Below are 20,094 nucleotides of genomic sequence, written 5' to 3'. Positions count from 1 at the left end.
GTTTTTCGAGACAGGGTTTCTCTGTATAGCCCTGGCTGTCCTGGAACTCACTTTGTAGACCAGGCTGGCCTCGAACTCAGAAATCCACCTGTCTCTGCCTCCCGAGTGCTGGGATTAAAGGCGTGCGCCACCACGCCCGGCTTGATGCCCTCTTCTGGTGTGTCTGAAGAAAGCTACAGTGTACTCATGTACATAAAATCAATCTTAAAAAAAAAAAAAAAAAACAAGAGCCGGGCGTGGTGGCGCACGCCTTTAATCCCAGCACTCGGGAGGCAGAGGCAGGCGAATTTCTGAGTTCGAGGCCAGCCTGGTCTACAAAGTGAGTTCCAGGACAGCCAGGGCTATACAGAGAAACCCTGTCTCGAAAAACCAAAACCAAAACCAAAACCAAAAACAAAAACGGGGGACTGGAGAGATGGCTGACTGGGTAAGAGCACTGACTGCTCTTCTGAAGGTCCTGAGTTCAAATCCCAGAGACTACATGGTGGCTCACAACCATCTGTAATGAGATCTGATGCCCTCTTCTGGTGTGTCTAAAGACAGCTACAGTATACTTACATATAATAAATAAATCTTAAAAAAAATGAGAAGAGGAGAAGGAGTGGTAGTTTCATCTCAACAGACAGTGACTTCTTATTTCATTTGAACAAGCCACCTAACCCCTCAGTTTTTCTTCTGGAATGTAAGTATAATGGCTGTATCCAGGGCAGTTGTAGGGATGGAGTGGCACCCTGGCACGCGGTGTAAAAGCACCCAGTACGAGTTCAGCCATCAATAAATGGCAGTTATCATTGATCCTCCCGCCATCTATCCAGCACTCTGCGATCTTCTGTCCTTGAACCTGGTGCTTTTCACTTGCTTGTGTTTTCCTTCCAGGACTCATATTGGGCACCTAGGACTGAGGCATGTCTGCCCCCCAAGAAATTCAGAGCCAGTGGGAAATGGGGATACAGATTATAAGGCATTACGGTCAGCAGACAAAGAAAGCAAAAGGCAATATAGAGAGTGGCCAGGGAAGGCTTCCCAGAGGAGGTGCTTCCCAAGGGAGGGTCACTAGCGAGAGCAGCACAAGGCCAGAGCCACAGCAGTTCCCCAGAGGGGAGCATCCAGGACCAGGGAGGAGGAAAAGGCTGCTGTGTAGGAAGCAGCATGGTCCAGTCAGTTGAGGAACTTGAACTTTATCTTGAAGAACAAGGTAAAGAGTTTCTGCAGGATCTAGCAATAGGTCAGGTTTATCAAGGTCAGGTTTACATTTCCCACAATTCACTGCGGGGTAGATATGTGATGCAGAGATTGATGGATGAGTAGTTGTGTCCCAGGGACAGAAATGGGCAGATAAGATAAACAGGACACCAGGTTATCCTGGTGCAGTGGGGACAGGGGAAGGGCAAGGCTCACAGTAGATAACCTAATTATTCTGTTAAATGTTAAGTTCACAGTGTCTAACATCATTAGATGTTATTAGCTCAGTAGGGTGCCTTTGAGCCCCCTAGCACGAGGAGGCAGAGGGCAGCTTGGATTACATAGCGAGGTCCAGGATGGCCAGAGCTACATACATAGTGAGATCCTGTCTCAACACTTCCCGACACACACACACACACACACACACACACACACACACACACACACACACACACATCTGAGGGAGAAGGGGGGCACGATTTATTTGAAGAGGGGGAGGGAACATTTTAGATATATGTCTGGAGAAGGTCCTCAAGCAGATTGCTTAGGAAAAGGATTGAAGGGCTTAATCTATTGGCAGGTGGTAGGTCCAATTTGGAGCTTATGAGATTTCTGCACAGTAGGTCATCAGGCCCCAAACCCACCAGCAAACCTAGACCAAGTCTTGGAGAGCATGCACTAGCAGGATGGCTGGCGAAGGTTCTGGGCACCAGGGGGCGCACTCGAGCTGAGGGAAGCTGAGTCAGGCTGCTGGGGACTCCCTCCGCCCTAAAGCAAGCCCGCTCTTGAAGTGTGGAGAATCTGAGGGATACCGAGTGTTTTCTAAGGGGAGGTTAGTGCCTCTCGTCAGGGAGACTCGGACGGACAGCTAAATCTTTCGTGCTGAGGCTCCATCCCACGTCCAAGCAGGTCCTCAGAGGAGCGCAGCTCCGCTGATGATACAGAAAGGACGGAGCTCTTTGGACCCCTAGCGATCTATCGCGCTCTCCAAAGCCAGACTTAGACTAACTAGGTGCTCGGGATTGCTCACAGCATGAAGAAGGGTGGACGAGAAAGTGTGCCAGCCACATGAAAGAGTCGTTTGGGAAAGTGGGAGGGCAGGGCATGCCAAGGTGACCGGCCTGAACACTGACTGGTCTCTGAAGGCACCGAGAAAAGAGGGCGCGGGATGGGGATGGAGACAACTGGAGGACCAGGGGCTCTCAGTCCAAAATCCTGACTACAGACCCTTAAGGGACACCGATTAAAGACCAGGCAGGAGGCACCTGATTCCAGGCAAGGACCCGGTGAGTCGGGAGATCTAGCAGGGATGTGGTAATGATGCCTCGACCTGGGTCGGGGTGTTCTGATACCCGTAGACAGCGCCTGGATAGGACAACGCGGGCTAGGCAGCGAGGAACCCGGACACAAAGCCCAAGGAGCAGGCCGGGAAACAGAGCACAAAAGGGCGGCAATGGCCTGGGGAGTTGGAGCATCCGGCCCTGGTTCTCTCCGGGCGAGAACGGTGGTCTATACTGCGGGCCAAACCGCACGGTGCTTGGAGCCCAGCTCGCTGTGGACCAAGACTCCCTGAAACGCTGACCCATGAACTTGACAAGGAGGAGGGCAACGAGAAGGGCGTGGGGCGATGCCCGCGGCTCTCACCGGGTCGAGGGGCACTCCAGTTTAACTGGGTAAAGCTGAGCCTGCCCGAGCCGCCCCCCAACCCCCCCATTCCTCTTGTTTGTCTCCAAGTCCGGCCGGAACCGGCTTCTGCTCGCCGGGGGGCGGGTGGGTAGCTGCTGATTGGCCGACGCCTGTTTCCAGCCCCACTCAGCCAATCAACGGGCGGCAGTGTTTTTCATCTTAGGATAGGAATAAAAGGGCTGGAAATAAAGGGGACAGAAAAGGCGCCGGGCGGGCCCGATACACACTGGTAGGAGCCGGGTGAGCTGGACTCCCAGGATCCGGGCCTCAGACGAGGGTGCGAGAGCCTGAAGCCGCTCGCAGGCAGGGGTTGGAGGGAAGGTGCATGCTTGTCAGAGGGACGACACCGGGAGGGAGACGTAACGAAAAAAGCCAGGAGGACAGAGGGACGGGATCCGCTTCTATGGAAACGGGCTAATCGCCGGGGTAACAGCCCGGCACGGGGGTCGCGCGCTTGGCTCGCGCCGCCGGTTTGAACCGGCTTCGCCTCTCCCATGCGGGGTTCGCGTGGCGGTAGCGCCTAGCGACCTAAACACTAACCAATGGCGCGGCAGTTCCTGTGCGGTCCCGCCAATGAATGCGCCGTGGGCGGGCCGTTCCGGGGCTCCCTGTGCTGATTTTGTGGTTGAAGGAACAAGCACTAAGGAAGGGTCTCTAGTGCGGGCGGGCGGGAGCCTGTCAGGGTCCCTGGGAGTGGCCGCTCTCAGGTGTGCCTCCGCTCAGGTGACCTTACTACGAGCTGCCTCCCTTTCCGGCCCCCAAAGTGGCTGTTCAGTCTTGCTTGGGATCAGGACCCTCTCCACGTCCTTGAGCATAATTAGCCCTTTTCCAGCTGCCATGCCTCAGTTTACCTCCGAGTGAACTAAGGGAGAAGCCTTTCCTCTTGGCCAGCGGGGCTCCACGGTGGCCTAAGGTAGCATTACCAGGCAGCTGCGGGTACGGGGTGGCCCAGGTCCCTGACAGGGCTAGGGTTCTCTTCTTTTGCGGCGGGCACCTATAGCTTGGGCTGCAAGGGACTGACAGGCTAGTTAGTCGCTGTACGCCAGCGGCCACACGGGTTGGGTAGAGCCACCGCTGAAGCTGAGGTCTGCGCGCAGGTGTCTGCAGAGCCGGAGCCCGGCCACCGCCACACCGCACCATGGCGCCCACCCTGGCCACTGCCCATCGGCGCCGCTGGTGGATGGCCTGCACCGCTGTGTTGGAAAACCTCCTTTTCTCCGCAGTCCTCCTGGGCTGGGGTTCGCTGCTCATCATGCTCAAGTCCGAGGGCTTTTACTCCTACCTGTGTACGAAGCCAGGTGAGATGGGCGCCTCGGTCGGGGGCAGGTTTCTGGAGTGGGTCTTTGGGAGAGGGCGGTTGGTGGTGAAGATGTAAGCCAGCTATGCCCGCTTGCTGCACAGCGCCTCTAAGTGCCAAAAAGCCCATTTGATCCTCATCCAGCTCTCTGGGTGCGTATCATTATCATCGTCCCTGTTTGTGGATGGAGAAACTGAGGCTGGGACAAGTCTTCCATTTGCCCAAGCTGTAGACTAATAGCCTAATAGACTCCTGCGTGCAGTCAGGAACGTTGCTGGCCTTCTGGTCTTCCAGGACCTGCAGCATTGCTTGCCTTGCAAAAAAACATGTGTAAGAAAGAGGAACTCTCATAGGCCGGGGTGCAGCAGGAGAGAGGAAGTGGCTTTGCCTCCACCCGAAGGAAGGTTCATCTAGACCTACATGTTTTTAAGTCAGGCTATTATGGAGTCCCCTTAAAGGCTTGCCAAGATAGAATTTCTTGTCTATTTTTGCTGCTTTATGATTCTCCAAAGGCCATTTCCTCTCCTGAACTGTGAGAACATCTCAGTGGCTTTCAAAACATCGTAGGGAGGAAGAGGAAGGGAGACAGTGGTAGAAGGATGCTTAGACTCTCCAGGACTGACTGCAGGCAGGCTGAGGCTGGCCCACACTACCCCCACCCTTCCTTCTGCCACTCCTGTCTTCATACCCTGGTTGCTGTAGGGTCATCAGTGGGGCCGAGTCAGCTGCCATCCTCTCCCCTTTTTAGGCATCCTTGGTAAGAACTGCTTCTTGCCTTTGTCTCTTGTCTCTGCCCCACCCCGTACCTCAGTCTTGTTTGATGGTGCTGGCCCAGGCTTGACTCTGTAGGTCACTGCTGGTATGTCTTTTTTATTTCTAGAGCCCTATTCATTTACTTTTTTACTTTAAATTTTTTCTTACATTTTTTTATTCATTTATGGGGGGCCACAGAACTGGATGACAGAGGACTGCTGTGGATGACAAAGGACTGCTTTTGGTTGTTGACACTCTTTTTCCACTATGTGAATTTATGAGGTCAAACTCAGGTTGACAGACTTGGTGGCAAGAGGTTCAACGCCCTGAGTGTCATCTCTAAGAAGTGGGCTTGCTATTTTATTTTATTTTATTTTATTTTATTTGCAAAATAAGGTTTCTCTGTGTAGCCCTGTGTGTCCTGGAACTCGACCCATAGACCAAGCTTGCTTCAAACTCAAGGATCCACCTGCCTCTGCCTCTTGAGTCCTGGGATCAAAGTGCACCATTATTGCTGGGCTCTAAAGAATTTTTTTTCCCCTGAGACAAGGTTTCTCTGTGTAGCCTTGGCTGTCCTGGAACTCACTCTGTAGACCAGGCTGGCCTCGAAATCTGCCTGTCTCTGCCTCCCAAGTTGTGGGATCAAAAGTGTGCGCCACTACTGCCCTGCTCTCCGGCTCTAAAGATTTTTTTGTCTGTAAGTTTGTTTGGTCTTTTGTTCTTCACAAAGGATCTTGCTATGTAGCCCAGGCTAGCCTTTAACTTGTAATAATGCCATCTCATTCTCCTAAGTGATGGGCTGAGAAGCCTGTACTGCCTCACCCAGCCTCTCATTCTTAGCAGGAAGGGAAAGCCTTGGACCTGCTCCCACTGCCTGGACCCCAGTCAGTTAGTCTTCACTTCCCTTCTCTGATCTGCCCAGAGGATCCTTAGTGTACAGAGCTTAGCAGGAGAGGAGAAAGGTGGGAGAAAGGGAGGGATCAAAGGCCACCTGGGAGAGGGCAGAAAGCCTATCGTTTATAACCAACCTTTAGCCTTTAGCACTCAAAAATATTTCCTAATAGCCTAAGGGTTCTTGGCAGGTCTTTCCCCACATCAGCAAGAAATCTTGAGAGACTGAGAGTCAGACCTTGTTCCCTGACCAAGCTTTCTCTTTTGCTTCAGGGATGTCAGGAGATTAAAGGCCCCTCTGAAAGGAACAGGTGCGAGTGTTGGCTCTCTTTTCTGCCTTTGTTATAGGATACACTGGGGATTTAAAAAACAGAAAGAAAAAAAAAAATCAGCCTTTGGCAAAGCTTTTACTACCTCATCCCGAGGTCAGATTTCATCTCTTCTCTCTTCTCTTCTCTTCTCTTCTCTTCTCTTCTCTTCTCTTCTCTTCTCTTCTCTTCTCTCTCTTCTCTTCTCTTTCTTTTTCTTTTTTTTTCTTTTTCTTTTTTTCTGATTCATGGCACTGGTGACATCAGATTGTCCACTTTTACACAATTTCTCCGACGGCATGGGCACCCTGGGGCTGGAAACTGTTTTCCTGGGGAAACCCTGTCTTCTTCCTTCCTTTGGGTGAGGGGAGGCCAGGGATTTCGCCAGCAGAGTGCTGAGTTGGTATTTAAGCCCTTGAGAGACTTGACGGGTCACTCCTACAAACCAGAGTGAAGGGGAAAGGGTCAGGATCATGGGTTGAACATCAACTTCTTATCCCGTGCCTTTGCTCCTGTGTCTGATTTGGGCTTTTCTGATTATCTGGCAAACGTGCTGACCTAGCATCCTTAGCTGGGGAAGCCTGCTGATTCTACATACAGCTTATCTCTCCAGCCTCCTGGCTGTGTGGAGTCCCGGGAACCTGTTGACTTTTGGGGCCAGAAACCTCTGCGCTTCCTTGACTGGGAGTGTCTGGTAAAGCTAAGGTCAAGGTTTGCAGTGTGGCCCAACATCATCAGCCCTGATGCATGGCTAAGTGGATCGCTTTAGGCCTTTAAAGAGCTGACCTGTATACAGCTGATGGAGAGTCAAATGTCACAGCTTTTTGTTGTCTTTAAGATTAATGGTGTGAATTCGTTCCCCAAAGGAAATTTGCCTGAACCTGTTGAAAGGTTTGGGACTCTAGCCAGAATCTGGCTACAGACACGGTGTGGTGCTGGGTTCCAGTTTGGTGGTGTGGAGAGAGGAAAGGAGTCCCTTACCTCTCTGTGGTCACAGCTTGCTTTGCTTTTTCTGTCTCCTGGGCAGGGGCTCGGGAGCTGGGCCTGGGCAGTTAGTGAGTTTTGTGTAATAATACACTCCTGGTAATAGCAACTAGAGACCTCTCTTGTCCTTCTGGTGTGGCAGTTGAGTGTGTAGTCTGGGAAGAGTGGGGGTTTTTCCCAAGCTAAGTCCCTTGGCTTCTATATTATATGGCCACCATAGAATTCACCTGACATGACCTCTTCCCTTGGTTTTGGTTTTTTTTTTTTTTTTTTTTTTTTTTTTTTGTTGTTGTTGTTCTTTGGTGGATTGGGGGTGGTTGTTTTTGAGACAGGGTTTCATCATATAACTCTGGCTGGCCTGGTATTCGCTGTGTCTTTCCGCTTGCCTCTGCCTCTTTGAGCCTGGGGATGTGGGGGGTATGGGAATTGGGAGGGGAAGTAAGACCAACCATGGGGATCAGGTTGTGCCCAAGTTACCCAAGTGGGAGACCTCCCTAAACTTTTTTTTTTTTTTTTTTTGGTTTTTCGAGACAGGGTTTCTCTGTGTAGCCCTGGCTGTCCTGGAACTCACTCTGTAGTCCAGGCTGGCCTCAAACTCACCTGCCTCTGCCTCCCAAGTGCTGGGATTAAAGGCATGCGCCACCACTGCCCGGGGACCTCCCTAAACTTAAGGCACAAGCTTAGAGGGTAATGAAGGCTGAGCTGATGTTGGGAGAGAGCCAGAGTAGGATACACCTACACCTCAGAGGGGAAGACAGAAAGGACTGGTGCAGAAGGGAGCTAATGGCTGTGCAGGTGGAAGGGCTGGGAAACAAGGAAAACTAGATTTTATTCCTAAGGCCGGAAAGAAGCCCAGGAGGCAGAGGGCTGCCAGAATCCAGTGAACCTCTCAGAGGTTCTTGTGAACGCTGAGCGCTTGCTACATGCTGGGTGTGAATGTGGGTGGACTGAGGATTGAAGACAAAAAGTTCCAGGGCCCCTGCTAGACTTCAGCCTAGCTCTGAACAGGATCTTAGGTGGGCCATGCTATGTGTGTGCCTGTGAATGCTCTCACATCTATGGACATGTGTGTGCATGTGCAAGTCGGTGCCAGGATTCTTCTTCAGTCACTCTCTAGTCCCCACTCCCCACCTCCCCACCCTAGACAGGGTTTCTCTGTGTGTTCTTGGCTGTCCTGGAACTAGCTCTGTAGACCGGGCTGGCTTCAAACTCAGCCTGCCTCTGCCTCTTGGTGCTGGGATTAAAGGCATGCACCCCCGTCGCCTGCTCCATGGCACTTATTGAGCTCAGAGATCACAGCTTTTCCATGGGTTCTGGGGATCAGACACCAGTGCTCAATGTTTGCATAGAGAACACTTTATTCTCTGGCCTCGGTTTTGTGTTCCTGGCCCTCACCCTGACAGCAAGAAGCAAGACCCTCACCTCTCTCTGGAGGACTCACTGTGTAGACCAGGCTGGCCTTGAACTGCCTCAACCTCCGGAATGCGGTGATGACAGTTGTGAACCACTTCCCTGGACTTGTTTTAACTTCTCCCACCCCCTGTTTGTTGGTTAATTTATTTTTTTCAGTGCTAGGGATTAAACACGGGGCTTCACACATGCCAGTTCTACCACTTAGCTACACCTTTATTTAGCTCACCCCTAGTTTATTTTGAATTTCAGAAAAAGTCCAAAAGAAACAGTGAGGGGGTTAAGAGTGTACCCACAACCTCTAAGAACATCTCACAAAGCGTACCCTTGGCTGTCCCCACCACCCTCACCCTCTCATGACCTGGTTTCCCTTCCTGACATCTGTCGGCCTATTTTGTCTTAGTGTCTCACGAAGGTCCTATCTGCTAGGGTAGGGTTGGCTTTCCATGCCTTTGTGAGGGAGCGGAGGGACGGCCCCATTCTCACCAGGCGATAGGAAGAGCCTCTGGTGGTGCCCAACTCTTTCCCAGCTTTGTTCTCTCGGCCTCTCTAACCCATGGGGACGAGGACATCACAGTCAGAGTCTCTGGCTCTGACAGTCTCCATTCGAGCCAGGCTCCACAAGACCTTCCACAAGATGCACACCTGCTCCTAATGCCACGTGCCATGTGTGGAATATGGGATCAGACTGAGATGGCACTTGGTGGCCCGAGGAATGCCTTTTACAGAGCACAGGGGCCAGTACCCACAGGCTGCCTGCAGGAGGCTGCTGCTGCTGGGACCTCCATGAGAGGGCTGGCCCAGTGGTACTCACAGTCAGGCCTCCTGCTTGCTCTGTGGCTCAGGCGACCTCTCACCCACATCTCTCCTGCTGGGCTGACATGCTGCTTCCTGTTGCCGGATAGACTAAGGATGGAAGAGAGGCAGGGGATGCTGGGGCAGGTACCCTCAGGAGGGCTGGCCAGGGGTCAGCACCGTGGAGGGGAGGGGCTCAGGCACCAGCCAGAGAAAGGACTGCTTTGGAACTTAGGGGGTGTCTCCATCTGTGGGCCTCTTTGTTTCCTTAGCACTATCAGGGAGGTGTTCTGGAGTTCCCCACTCTCTTTGTTTGTCTGGGGTGAGAGGAGGACTCTCTCTGACCCTAGAGAAGTCAAGGGGAGCCCTGAGTGGGGTCACAGAACCCTCATGCCTCCTCTGCCATCTCTGTGGAGATTTTGTTTGTGAGGGGGCCAACAGTACAGGGCATTGTTCTCCCTTCCGGGCTCTGGCAGCCGAGTCCTCTTCTCAGCACACTGGCACACCAGTTTCTTGCCTGTCTTCTTGTTTGCCCTCCCTGGCAGGGCTAGCCCGGGCTGCTCTGACCACTTCATGGTGGCACCTGTTTAATAAACAGGTGCAGGGGAGATCCAAACAGGCTGGCCTGAACTGGGTTGGCGCTGGCTGCACTCTAGACTGCACAGGGGACACCGTGGGGCTTGACACTCCTAGTGTTGGTCCCTCTCCTGGCTTTCTGTGGCCAAGTGGGAGGAGAGAAGACAGGAGCAGCCTGGGTGTGAGTGGGCGCCAATTGGGACCGAGATCATTTGTGTGGCTGTTTATTGCTCACAGAAGTCTAGGCTCCTGGAAGGAGCTTCCTCCCTATGTAAGGGACACTCAGACTCCCCAGAGAAGAGGCCCTAAGTAGTCACCTAACTCCCAGGTCACTTGTTGCTAGACATCAAGTCTGAAGGCTTGTGAGCAGAGGCCCGGTGGCCCTGTTGGCAGATTTAAGAACAGATACTGGTGGTTTGAAGCGTGGGTACCTGCTCCTGGGTGCAGTGACATTAGCATAAATGAAAGAAGGCTAGACACCTTTACTTCTGCTCTAGGCCCTCCCCTCGGAAACCGTGTCTAGTTGCAGACTGAACAGACCATCACATAACTTCAGATAACCCATCCTCATGTGCATACTTCTACCGTGTTGGGAGCCTGCCAGCGCCTTGGGATTTAATCTTTTAAATTACATTCAGTTATTTGTGTGTGCGTGTGTGCGCGTGTGAATGAGCATTAACCACAGTGTGCATATGGTAGTCAGTGAACAACTTGCAGGAGTTGGATTTTTGCTTCCACCGTAGGGTCCAGGGGATCAGACTCAAGCTGTCAGGCCTGGTGGCAAGTGCCTTTATCTGCCTACCCACATCACTGGCCCATTTTAGGATTAAAATTTTTTTTTGTAAAGATTTATTTTATGTGTACAAATGTTTTGCCCAAATATATTTATGTATAGCACATTTGTGCCTGGTGCCATTGGAGGTGAGAAGAAAGCATTGAATCCTCTGGAGCTAGAATTTCAGTGGTTGTGAGCCACCGTGGGGGTGCTGGGAACTGAACCTACGTCCTCTGCAAGGGTAACAAGTGCTCTAACCACTGAGCCATCTCTCCAGCTCTAAGCATTTTATTTTTGTTACACTGCAATGCTGAGAACTGAACTCAGGACCTGGTACTGTACCTCTGAGCCACATGTTAGCCAGTGCCTTGGGATTTTTATCTTCTGTCCATCAAGAGTTGACAGAAGCTGAACCTGGTAGTGCAGGCGTTTGATCTCAGCACTTGGGAGGCAGAGGCAGGTAGATCCCTGAGTTCAAGGCCAGCCTGGTCAACAGAGTGAGTTCCAGGTCAATCAGGGCTACACAGAGAAACCCTGTCTAGAAAAACAAACAAAACAAGAAGAGTCATGGATGGAATCTGGGGGGCTCTGGAAGAGAGTGTCTCTAAATAGGCTGTACTGGTCTTGTGCCACCCCCCCCCAAAAAAAAGCCCTCCTTCCTCCCCTGTTCTGTGTCACTAGGAGCTCACGGCTGTTGAAGTAAGTGACTGCATGCAGACTCTTGGTGGCCACAGTCAGGTCTCTCAGCAAATAGAGTACCCTCCTCCACCTGCCCACTGTATCTCATCTGTGCTGGCTGCCCATCCCTGGATGATGCCGAGGAATGCTCACGGCTGGGAGGAGGCCCTGTCCCCCTACTGCAGGTCCAGTTCCTGTTCTGCTGGCAGGGCGGACACCTGAAACCAGCCTCTCCCCTTCCAGGAGCTGCCTCACACCTACCAGCCACAGGAACACATGGGACCAGTGGGCTCGGAGAACCCTGTTTGCTATGTGTTTTGGCTGTCAGTGTGGAGGATATGTTGGAAAGGGGATTGAAGGTGGCAGGGGCAGGAGTCTGACCTGAAAGGTTTTGTTTGTGTGAGCGGTCAGGCTGTTAGTCCGTGGCTCTGATCTCCCTAAATCCCTCTGTCTTCAGCTTGGTTCTGCATGTCCTATTTCCATATCCATTTTGATCCTTTTGGCCACTGGTTTCTGGTTCGTTGTTTCCACTCACTTGGTAAACAGCTAAGGGGGTCAGGGCCCATGGAGATAACACTACACAGTAGCAGAAGACAATTCCTAGCCTAAGACTCAGCCCAGGCTGAACTAAGCACACACCCGTACTGTCACATGGTGATCTGGCGCTGTGCGCCTCGCTACTGTTAAGAAGCTGCCATGCTATAAACCACCCCAATCTGAGCCCCAGGAAGGCCGACACTAGCAAAAGCACACATTTGTTATTTGCCACATGCTCCATATGCCTGTTGGGAGCTCTAGAATGCTGTCGGCTTTTTCTCATCACGGTCCCCAAAGCTCTAGGGGTGTATGCTGTCATTACATTGTGTCTCGTTCACAGATAAGGAAACCAGCAGAGCATGGTCAAGTCGCATTTCCAAGGATATACAATAGGAAGCAGGGGAAGGGAAGTTAGAATCTAGAGGCAGATCAGCCATTGTGGTTAGTCACTCCAGATGCTTTCTTTTTCAGTTACCTAGAGTGGCTCTGAGAGGCCCCAAGCAGGCTTTGTAGACCTCAGCTGGGCTGCCCTGGCAGCCAGAGGGTTGCTACTGGGAGGCAGGGAGGCAGGCAGTCTGAGGAAGAGTTTCTCTGGCTCTTTGGTGGCGCCTCGAAGCTAATCAGTAAGCTTGCTTCTGCAGGATTAGTCAGCACCACCAAAGGAACCGTACCAGTCTGGTTCCCAGCTTGGCCCCCACCCTCCTTCCTGCCAGTGCAGGACTTCTTCTTGTGTTGTTTTGACCCTGGCTGAACTTTGGTGGGGGCACTTATGTGTGCAACGTATGGCTGACGCAGCAGGCAATGGGTGTCATCATGGGGGAGGGGGCAGTAAGAGAGGCACCTGTCAGGAAATCAAAAGAAATAACTCTGTGCCATTAATAAAGCAAAAACTCAAGCCCGGCATGGTGGCGCACGCCTTTAATCCCAGCACTCGGGAGGCAGTGGCAGGCAGATTTCTGAGTTCGAGGCCAGCCTGGTCTACAAAGTGAGCTCCAGGAAAGCCAGAGCTATAAAGAGAAACCCTGTCTCGAAAAACCAAAACACAAAACAAAACAAAACAAAACAAAAAACCAAAAAAAAAAACAAAGCAAAAACTCACGCAGGGAGTGCATCTAAGTGGTAGGTGTGGCTTGTCTTATATACGTGCGTGCGGATCTGAGTTCAGTCCCCACCCCCTCAAAAACAGGCCGGGAACTCCAACCCTTTGGTTCTGACTTACAGTATATGGTGTATGCTACGATTGGGAAGCACAGGCTCAATAAGTTTGCCCAGATTAGCTGAGGAAGAACCTGGTGTTCTGGAGCGACCGGCACCTTGTCTTGTGCAAGTCCTTCTTACACTGGCTGTGTGTTTCTGTGGACAGAGCTACTGAGAATGTTTGAGGCAGCCTGTGGCTCCACAGTCAAGGCTAGACCCTGAGCTACTGTTACTAGGTGTAGAGTATAGGATACTCTAGAATGGAAATCACGCTGGCCTTGAATTCTTGGAGATGCATCCCGAGTTCTGGGATTAAAGGCATGCACCTCTACCGCCTGGCAGAAATCACATCATTTTTTGAGACAAGGTCTCTCTCTGGAGCCCAGGTAGCCTTGTGTATGTGCATGGGTGTGCTCATGCCCACTGCATGTATGTATGTGCACATATGCACAGACACATGTGGAGACAGCCCTAGGTGTTTATTGTTCCTTTGGGAGCCATCCACCTTGGGTTTGTTTGTTTGAGACATGGTCTCTCACTAGCCTAGAATTTGCCAAGTAAGGTTAGGCTGGCCAACGACTGAGAGTCAAGGATCTGCTTTTCTCTGTCTCTTCCACTTGACACCATGCTACGTGTCCCTTCCCTCCCCTCCCCTCCCCTCCCCTCCCCTCCCCTCCCCTCCCCTCCTCTCCCCTCTCCTGTTCTGTTGAGACAGGGTTTCTCTGTAGCCCTGACTGTACTGGAACTCACTCTGTAAACCAGTTGGCCTCAAATTCAGATAGCCTCCCACCTCTGCCTCCCAAGTGCTGGGATTAAAGGCCTGTGCCAGTATCTGCAGCTTCAACCCTGCTTCATTATGTTTATGTAGTGTATGTGTGTGTGCACACAGGACATAAGTCAGGGTCAGAGGACAGCTTTTGGGAATCAGTACTCACCTGCTAATATGAGGGTGAGGATCCAATTTAGGTCATCAGGCTTGGTGGCGGATGCCATTACCTGCTAAGCCATCTTGTCCCTCCACCCACCCTCCCTTTCCACACAGGGTCTCTTGTAGCCTAGACTGCCCTCAGACTCCTTATCTGTGGATGACTTTGGGCCCCTGATTTGCTTGCATTCAGCTCTAAAGTACTTACTTAGTAGGCATCTACCCTCCAGTAGAATGAGAATCCTAATCTGGGACTGATGTCGTGTCAAGGCATGGGTGAAACCCTTGAAAGTGTAGACAGGACTGTGTTTTTTGAGGAATGGCTTCTTTATTGAATTCTTTGACTGGTCTCTGGTTTCTACAAATACTGAAAACATCTGCATTAAGGGGTCTGGGCGAACCAGCCACATCTTGTCATTTGCCAGAGCCTTAAGGCACTCACAGTGAGCTTTGGCTTTCTTGGTGGTAAAATCCCAAAGGTGAGTCTGTGTCTGCAATCTTTGGGGAAGCCTACCCTGTTCTCTTTCTTTATACACACAGAGAATGTCACTAACGGCACGGTCGGGGGCACCGCAGAGCCGGAACCCGAGGAGGTGAGCCTGGTGAATGGCTGGCTCAGCTGTAAGGCCCAGGATGAGATTCTGAATTTGGCGTTCACCGTGGGCTCCTTCCTGCTCAGTGCCATCACCCTGCCTCTGGGCATCATCATGGACAAGTATGGTCCAAGGAAGCTCAGGCTGCTGGGCAGGTCAGTGTGGGATCCTGGGTCAGCATAAGTGATGCCTTGAGCTGCATTCCCTACTGTAGGGAATCTTGGACTGTGGTAGCAGTGCACCATGGGACTCCCTAAATTCCCACCCTGGACAGGATTACTACCGTATCTGGCACAGAATTGGTAGATATCGTGACCCTGCTGATTTCCACATGTGAGCCACAGGACCCTAACTTGTCTTTAACATTAGTTTTGGGGGTCATTAAAGATGACTCATCTGGTAAAGATACTTGCCACCAACCTGATGACTTTTGTTCTATCCTTGAAACCTACATGGTAGAAGCTAGAGAACTGACTCCTGCAAGTTCCCCTCTAACCATTATCCACTCGTGCCATGGGATGCACACACTAAGAAAATAAAAAAGAGCATTGGTTTTCAAAGGCTTCTGGTCTTATACTTTGTCCAGGAAAAAAATAGTCTTAAAACATATATAAATATATGCAAATGTAAATTATTTATCATGTGTCCTTCTCCTCCTGTGGTTTATGTGTGTGTCTGGTGTGTGTTTGTGTGTGTGTCTGTGTGTGTGTGTCTGTGTGTGTCTACATATCTGTAGTGTGTATATGTGTGTGTGTCTGTGTGTGTATGTATAGATCTATGTGTATGTGTGTGTGTGTCTGTGTGTCTGTGTCTGTATAGGAGGAGGGGAGTTGCTGCATATGAAATTCTACCTAATGAGTGCTGGCTGGGCTAGTGTGAGTTATGTGTATACATGAATTGTAGCCCACATATGTCATTCTTTTTTTTTTTTTTTTTTGGTTTTTCGAGACAGGGTTTCTCTGTGTAGCCCTGGCTGTCCTGGCACATATGTCATTCTTAATAGTATGTGCTTTAAATATAAAGGCTACAGTTGGGGCTCAGTAGTAGAGTGCTTGCCTAAGTGTATGGCCCTGGGTTCTACCCCCAGCACTGCAATAATAAAATAAAATTAATCAATTAATTAAAATGAATGAAGCTTTTTCTTTGTTTGTTTTTTGTTTTGTTTTTGTTTTTCGAGACAGGGTTTCTCTTTATAGCTCTGGCTGTCCTGGAGCTCACTCTGTAGCCCAGGCTGGCCTCGAAGTCAGAAATCCGCCTGCCTCTGCCTCCGGAGTGCTGGGATTAAAGGCTTGCACCACCACGCCCCGCATGAATGAAGCTTTTGTTTTGTTTTGCGAACAGGGTTTCTCTGAGTAGCCCTGGCTGTCCTGGAACTCACTCTGTAGCTCAGGCTGGCCATGAGCTGCCTCCTGGGTACTGAGATCAAAGGCGTGCACCACTACAGCCTGACAAAATGAATGAAAGTTTAACAATTATAAGGTGAGGCTGAGGATGCAGCTCAGTAGTGGAGCACTCGTGTAGCATACAAAAGAGCCATGGCTTAAATCTCAGCACTGAGAGCAAGTCCTAATAGATGGCATCCTCCTGCGTCATCTTCATAGCTCATGAGGCATCTCTCCCCGGTCTCCCTAGAACTGTTAAATGATTGTAAAACGTTCTGAAGTGACACATAGTAAATATCCCACATAACTATATGAGAGTAGCAGTTGATAACATAGTGTAAATAGCATACTTTCTGTTTGGTTTTAGTGCCTGCTTTGCTGTCTCCTGCTTGCTGATTGCATATGGAGCAAGTAACCCAGACTGTGAGTACACCTTTTCTCCCTTTTTGCCAGAAACTTAAGGGAAGATCCACCATCCACAGGTGCTCACTGGCCCACCTGCTCTTGGATGCTATGTTGGGCTTGGTGTCGCCCGTGTATTGGCCCTCCTCGTCACTAATCTCGTGGGTGGCTGTGGCAGCTTTCCAGTGGTCTGTTGCCTAGGGTTTCGCTTTTTCAGATGCATGGGTAGTAAGAGAATGATTGTCCCAAGCAAACGTGTGAGAGGTGTTCCCAGGGTGTGACACTCCTGTCTCATTCCCAAGCCACAAACCCAGTCCTAGACCAGGCCAGCCACAGGACATAGCCTTCGATGGTGCAGATATGGTAGACTGACCTATCTCCTCTTCCTCCTCTTTTTTTTTTCCCTTCAGTCTTGGGGGGATGACCCAGGGCTTGCAAATTCCAGGCAAGCACTCTTATCATGGAGCAAACCGTTCCCAGCACTTGGACACTTGTGACAGAGATAGCCCAAGCTAGTCTCAAGCCTGCAATCCTCCGTCCTTGCTCAGCCTGAGGGCTGGGATTACAGGCATGATACCTCACACTCAATTGAGCAGAGCCCTCAAGGCAGCTTCGGCCAGTCCTTGACAAACAGCTTAGGAACATCTCCCTTCTGGACCCTGTCCCCTGACAGGAGTTGAAGGGCTTTTAGAACACCACCAAACTAGGACCTGAATTTCACTAACGTCTTCACCAGCCTTCTCTACTGGTTTTCAGGAAACTGGGGTTTTGGTGTCTGTGAGGAGCTTTTTGTGGCTATTTGATTGCTGCCAGGTTAACAGAAGAGAGTGGGTGTATGTCTTTTCCAGAACGCAGGCTCCACAGGATAGACAGGAGGGTGAGGGGTAAGAAAGAGAACTCTCTCCAGGTGTCGCCGACCCTCAGTGGCCTGTCTCTTATTTTTAGCTCATCTGTAGCCTTCTCAGCATGGAGCTCTGTGCTGCTGGGTTCCCCTACTCATGCCTTTGTGTCTGCCCACAGCGCTCTCTGTGCTCATCTTTATCGCCTTGGCTCTGAACGGCTTTGGGGGGATGTGCATGACGTTCACTTCGTTAACAGTAAGTACCGGTTTGTTAAGGAACATTTTCAGCTGATTAAACGGAATTTGGGGCACATTTGTTGGTTTCCAGGTCCTTTCCTTCCATTCACATATATTCTTGCATGTCCCAAGCAGTGTGGGGGCTGTGGTTACAGTGGTCAGACAGCAAAACCAGTCCCCTGGGTTCCAAAGTGGGCAGCTGCGCCTCCCCTGGTGACTTGCAACTGCCTCTGGCCTTGCCTTTGGCATGGAGGATGCAGGTTATTAATCATATATCCAGAGAAGACAGGATCTTCCATGGCTGCTGTCTTGAGGTTCTCCAGGAACTCCAGCTAACAATGCCATTTGTAGACAAACCTATTTAAGAACTAACCAGCCCCAAGCTTGTGGTGCCTAGGGCTGAGTGGCAACATTGTCACTTTCTTCTTGACTAGGGCACAGATGTCTGCCTAGATAAGTGGAACTGTTCTTGGAACTCTGAGTCTACTCTTCCCAGGGCCTCTGGGATGCCACAAAATGGGTTTCTTTTTAGTCAGGGAGGAGGGTTGGAGGGAGAGCTGAAGGAAGTTAAGGCATAGAAGCATCTTTGCCAGAGGGAAGACCGCAGACTTGTCCAGCCCCAGCCAGGCAGGCGTATCACCAGAGGCTTCTGTCAACAGGGGCATCCTCCTTCTGTTTACCTGGGAAGGTCTGGGGTACACCAGCTGCTGTTACTCTTTGCGGTGAAGCCTGGCTCTGATTTTCCATTGTGCTCAAGTCAGGGGTCAAGCTGTTGAGAAATCTCTAGGACCTTCCTGGTCTTTTGATAAAGGAGCTCGTGGAGGTGCAGGCATCTTTGTGACCTGTGATAGGGCCACGCCTTCTGTTCCCTTTTCCTAAGCTTTGCTCCGGCAGGGAGGATTAGCCGTGTGGCCCTGTGCCTGTGGACACGGAAAGTTCACTATGGTATCTGTTCAGTGAAAAAGGCCCAGCATAGGCAGCCTGAGTGTTGTGCCCTGGGTGTGGGTGTCTGAGGCTGAGTGACCCACAGAAATCTGGGGCTCAGTGGCCTCACCTTTGCTGGTGCCAGTGAGGTTTGCTTTGTATCTGTTGGGGCATTTTATTTGTTTGTTTGTTTGTTTGTTTGTTTAAAATCAGATGCATTTAAAATAAAAATAGATATATTTTCTCTTCTCATAACCCCAGAGGAAACAAATGTTTAAGCAGTGGGAAGTATGTTCATACTGTGGAGAGTACAGATTCCACAGTGTTGTGTAAACGTGAAACAGGAGTCCTGCACAGGCCTGTTTGTTCTGGGACAACACGGCAACCACCAGCCCTTTTTATCAAGATGAAAAATATAAACCTGGCAGCGCCCTTGTTGTTGTAGAAATGCTGGACCTCTGTTAGGGCAGATCTGAATTTCAGGGATAGCACTTGGGGATGGTCCTGGGACGTGAGGAGTTTAAGCACCACGGTTCAGGATGGTGCTTTCTTAGCATGAGGTATGGGATAAATACGGGCTGGGGTGTGGCTCTGGCAGAGCACATGCCTGGCATGAACATGACTCGCTACCAACCCTAGCACTACATCTATAAAAAGAGAAGAGCTGGGTATGGTGGTATATGCCCGTCATCCCAGCACTTTCCGGGCAGAGGCGAGGCAGTTGCTGTGACTTTGAGGTCAGTTTGGGCTACAGAATGAAGCCTTGCCCCTGTTCCCCTGAAATGATAAAAAGGAGAGCAGAACAGAAGCCTGTTCTTGTAGTCCCTAGGATTAGAGGGAGCAGGAGCAGGAGGAGTTCAAGGTCAACCTCAGTTACCTTTCCTCAAACAGTAACAGTATCTATCCATCCTTAGTTACATGGGAGGTTCATGGTCACCCTGGGCTCTACAAGACCATCTCAGACAAAGAGCAAAGGGCAGAAAGATGAAAAACACTATGTGGGAATTCTGTTTAAGAAATCCTTCAAGCTGGGCAGTGGTGGTGCACGCCTTTAATCCAAACACTTGGGAGGCAGAGGCAGGTGAATCTCTAAATTTGAGGCCAGCCTACAGGCAACTTCCAGGAAGGACAGCCAAGGCTACACAAGGAAACCCTGTCTCCAAAAACCAAAAAACCAACCAACCAAACAAACAAACAAACAAAAACCAACCTATGTGTCTCGCACCATGTATTTTAGCGTCTGTCCTTCAGTAGTCTGTCACTGTCTGACTTCAGCTTTGTCGGTTTGCTTCTTGTACACAATGCGCCTCCCATTTCCCTGCCAGTACCTAGAGCTCTGCATTCTTTGTCTTTAGAGCAGGCTGTTGTTCAGTCAGTGCTACCCTAGTAGAAACGACTGCGGTTCACACAGCGAGTGCCCCACTCACAGACATTCAGGTCGGCTTCCAGTGCTTCTCTTCGTGAACACTGTTGAAATGAGCGGTCTGTACATGTATTTCTGTAAAATAAGTTCCAGGAAGTAGAATTTCTGGGCCCCGGGATTAACATGCTTTAAATTTTAATCTATGCTTTCGAGCCGACTCCTAGACTGGAATCCACTGTCTGCAGTTACAGTCCAGCAACATGTTTGAAAGTGCCTTCTTCATATCCCTCCAAGACTACATCATTGATCTTTAACACATTTTTTACATGTATTCGTTTGATTTGATTTGTCTGTTGTC

At 50.6% G+C, this 20,094-nt stretch overlaps 1 protein-coding gene across 6 annotated transcripts in view; it reads left to right on the top strand.

The window, feature by feature from the left end:
• Positions 1-2,040: 2,040 nt before the first annotated feature.
• The window catches only part of Slc43a2 (solute carrier family 43 member 2), a 47,324-nt gene continuing 29,270 nt past the window's right edge, over positions 2,041-20,094 (top strand). Inside the window, exons 1-5 of one of the 6 annotated variants that reach the window (XM_085829820.1) lie at positions 2,041-2,468; positions 3,966-4,166; positions 14,535-14,742; positions 16,337-16,392; positions 17,392-17,468. In XM_085829820.1, the coding sequence (XP_085685946.1) occupies positions 4,007-4,166; positions 14,535-14,742; positions 16,337-16,392; positions 17,392-17,468 (501 nt within the window). In that variant the 5' untranslated portion in view covers positions 2,041-2,468; positions 3,966-4,006. Of the gene's footprint in view, positions 2,469-3,033; positions 3,190-3,370; positions 3,782-3,965; positions 4,167-14,534; positions 14,743-16,336; positions 16,393-17,391; positions 17,469-20,094 lie in introns of those variants that run through there. The other 5 variants (XM_021177668.2, XM_085829819.1, XM_085829821.1 and 2 more) reach the window with 5 other exon arrangements.

Source organism: Mus caroli, unplaced genomic scaffold (assembly GCF_978045245.1).
Source record: "Mus caroli unplaced genomic scaffold, Mus_caroli_1 scaffold_13, whole genome shotgun sequence".
Taxonomy (NCBI): Eukaryota; Metazoa; Chordata; class Mammalia; order Rodentia; family Muridae; genus Mus; species Mus caroli.
This window is presented reverse-complemented; position numbering and strand designations above follow the sequence as displayed.